This window comes from Plectropomus leopardus, unplaced genomic scaffold (genome assembly GCF_008729295.1).
Source record: "Plectropomus leopardus isolate mb unplaced genomic scaffold, YSFRI_Pleo_2.0 unplaced_scaffold9248, whole genome shotgun sequence".
Classification (NCBI taxonomy): domain Eukaryota; kingdom Metazoa; phylum Chordata; class Actinopteri; order Perciformes; family Serranidae; genus Plectropomus; species Plectropomus leopardus.
The window spans coordinates 1-3796 of record NW_024701983.1 but is presented as its reverse complement, the minus strand read 5'-3'; the positions used below and the strand labels follow the sequence as shown (position 1 = coordinate 3796).

The following is a 3796-nucleotide window of genomic DNA, read 5'->3' as shown; positions in this document are numbered from 1 at the left end:
TTTATGATGATTTGAGAAATGTGCTTTTTACTAAAATGTCATCATTATACGGACTTCTTTTGGTTGGATGATTATGAAAAACTGAACTTTTTTGTTGCAAATTCTCTCGTTCACGCTCGAGAAAGGAGGCGAAATATTTTGTCTGAGATTGAGCTGAAAAATAATGTTTAATCCCTGTAATGAAATCAAATGTGATGAATTATGTGATTGCTGCGATGGCAGTTTTGCTGTTTTATAAACCCATGAGGTTTGGGAAAATTGTGTGCATAACCAAAAATAAAGAAATCAATAAATAATAATAATAATCTGGTACTTGACAGAGGTACCTGCATCACTGGTACTGACTTGTATTTTTTTACCATTTTGTGGAACAAAGTGAAGCATGAACTGACCCAGACGGAGAGCGAACGGTCCTTGCTGCCCACGGCGCAGCAGCAGTACGGACAGCCCGGTTTGGGCGCGCTGCCATTCTTCTGCTTCTTCTTAAAGATCTTTGGGTTAAATTTCTGCAGAGACAAAAAAAACAGATCAGTGGACAGAGATTTTTGGTGCTGTGCACATTTAAAAGCTGAACATGTGGTGAAAACATCCTCACCACCACGGTGACAGCTTTACGGTGGCCCACAAAGTCCATGTTTGTCTTCCAGCCGTCCCTCTCCACGATCTGAGCGGTGGGACCCGAGTTGTTCATGGCGTGAGCCGACACCAGATACTGACCGTCTGGAGACCAGGACAGACGCAGGACGTGGGTCGTCCCGCCGCACTGAGACACAGAGACAGACGAGAGAAAACGATCACTGGTGAAGTGTGCATGTGTCAGCACAGGAGAAAATATAAAAAGTGAGAAAACCAGAAGAAAAACCTGAATAAAAAGAGCGCTGACACAAAACAAACGCAGATATTTCCATGTTATACTGCCACCACAAAGTCAACCATCCGGGCCTGTTTCAGAGAGCGCTGAGCGGGAAGCAGAGACGTGACGTGTCCTTCTCTCAATGATGCTCACATTATTCACAGGCCGCTGCATCAGGAGAGCTGGATTCAACCCCGTTTGGACGAGTATTTAAAACCCTCCGTTCCTCTTCACAGTTTATCATTTATCTGAACAACCTTCGCCGCATGTTTCCAATATTACACATCGCGGATTTGCATTATAAAAAAAAAATTGCAAATTATATTACAATATATGAACATTGTTAATATACAAAAGTGTTTATTAACAGAGCGTTATTCGCTTCTTTCCATTAAAAATATTTTTTTAAACATCTATGATCACTGGTGAAATGACATTCAGAATAATAATAATAATAATGATTTTTTCACTGAATATTTGAAGACATTAACTGAATATTCACATTTAAAACATAGTTTAACTGGCTTTGCAAAAGTGACGTTTTCATCCTCTGAAATATGCAAATAAAGGCTTTTAGTCAATGTAGGTTTTTAGGAAAACTGCACCGACAAGTTTCAATTTAGAGCCTTAAAATCGTACGACTTAAATTGGTTTCAAACCCCGCACACACCCACAGGCGCAGTGCCCGATCCTCTACACCTGTGTCTCTTTATCGAAATAATACTGCTTTTTCAATAACTTATACTTTGTGATGATCAAATTCTTGATTTGTGACACGTAGGTGGTTGCAGGTCTATTCATACTGAATTAATATAAATAAACTGAATACCGTGTCTCTGTTGGTTCTTAAATAAGATAACCATGTCACCGAGTTGCCGTCATTTTGTCAAAGTGATTGATAAATGAGCGAAAACTTCATAGTGCACAAGTGCATCACGCTGTTTAGCTGCAGCTGCTGAATTTTATTATTTTTTTTAAGATGTTGCACATACGCAGTCATTAAAATCTTCGTTTTAAGTTGAGGTGAAATAAGTAGCTCTGCTTTTCACTGCACTCTCTGCCACAGCGTCTCCAAACGCTGCTGACTGTTTCGGTACCTCGCTGAAGGGTTTGGTGATGTTGGCCTCCATCTGCCAGTCCACCGTCCTCCACACTCTGAGGCTGTGGTCGTCCGCCTGCGAGGCGATGTATTTCCCCACCGGATCCCACGTCAGACCTTTAACCAACCCCGTGTGTCCTCGCAGACATGTCACCATCTCTGGAGAGACGCAGGGACGACAGACACGTGGATGAAAATATCTTCCTGCTGCATCAACTTGTTACACTGAATATGAGTTGTTTAACCCCTCGAAACCCGGATCAACATCAGTTTTCTCGTGCTGTGTTCAGACGCATTTCACAGCGTCTGAAACAGAGCTGGGCGATACGGAAAAAGTCTTATCACGATATTTTTTTTCATATCAGTCGATATCGATATATATCATGATAATAAAGAAAACTGGTTTAAAAGTAGCGATCAGGCAAAATGAACAACTCAATGATGTCACCTTGGCCTCCGGGATTTTTTTTCAGACAAATTTCTGTCATTTTAGACCAAATTCTATATTTGCCATATTATAATAATAAAAATAATTGTTAATAAATAATTGCACGACAGCGTGAAGAGAGGGCTAACGCGCCAGTACGTGTGAGATTTGAAAAACTATTATGAGACGAGGTGAGCTCTGGTGTCTGTGTCTCCTACCTGGAAATTTGCGAGCGTTCCAGATGACGATAGTGTTGTCGACGCTGCAGGAGGCCAGCCACACATCGTGAGGAGACCACGCCACGTCCATCACATCTATAAACACAACAAACACACTGAAATCACTGCCTGACAGAGGCAGAGTTTTAGTGCTACGCAGCTGGTTTCCTACGAGTGGGTTCCAGTTTTGTTTATTTTGTGCACACTTATGAAGATGAATGTGCACACACGTGATCCTGCAAACATTTAATCCGATGGTTTCATGTTATTCTTCTGATCTTCAGGTGATGCTAACGCGCCATGACACGGGAATCAGCAGAGGTCCAACGATACCATATTATCAGCTTCAGTCACAATATTATTGCCAATATGACATTTTACAAATTATGTCACCAATTAGAAAACTGTATGTCTTATCTAATAAGTATTATTTCATTAATTATAATCTAATAATTTATACAAAAAAAACTATACTTGGCACCTGTGTATTGGCACAATTTCACCATGTAAAATATTGCAGTACTATGCTGTAACCATTTTTTTTTTTGCTGGATGAGCCCGGACCCTAAAAGTAAAAGCTAAAAACTTTCCTTTTATATTCCACCAACTAATGACTATAAACTGATTTTAAATCTTATTTTAAATAATTTCAAATTGTCTTTGCACTTCTTTGTTTATTTGTTTATTTAAAATTTTTAACATCATTTAGTAATTAATCTTAAGTTTTACATTGTCTCTTTCCTCTTTTACTGTAAATCTTTATTATGTTTCATATTGTATTGCTCTGTCTAGCACCTTGAATTGTCCTGTTGTATGAAATGTGCTCCACAAATAAAGCTGCTTTGCCTTTTTTATACTCTTAAAAGATGCTCTGCAATGTGCAAACAAAGGCAAGAAAGAAGACGACTGCAAACCTGTAAACAACAGATATATAAAAAAATGGCTTCTGACATTTTTAATGAGGACGATAATAACGATGATAATAATGATAAAAACTTCTGTTTGAGTTGAAGAATAAACACATTGTGTTTTGGGGAGAAACACTGAACCTAAACGTTACTTTAAATACACTGGTTAGGATACAGATGTGGATGCAGAAACTTTTATAAATGTTTTTGTGTCTGCGTTACTGTGTGTGTTTGAGCATATGATGTGTGTGTTCATGCATTTAGGTGTGTTTTTTCTGTGTGTGTGTGTGT

General features: G+C 38.9%; 1 protein-coding gene across 1 annotated transcript; it reads right to left on the bottom strand.

Annotated features, from left to right (window-relative positions):
* Positions 1–392: 392 nt before the first annotated feature.
* Positions 393–2693, bottom strand: LOC121940684 (protein HIRA-like; the record flags this gene model as incomplete). Its single annotated transcript, XM_042483398.1, has 4 exons — positions 393–506; positions 596–763; positions 1951–2111; positions 2598–2693. Coding segments are annotated over 4 exons (539 nt in total), but the record flags the coding sequence as incomplete, so codon positions are not given.
* Between the last annotated feature and the right edge of the window lie 1103 nt (positions 2694–3796).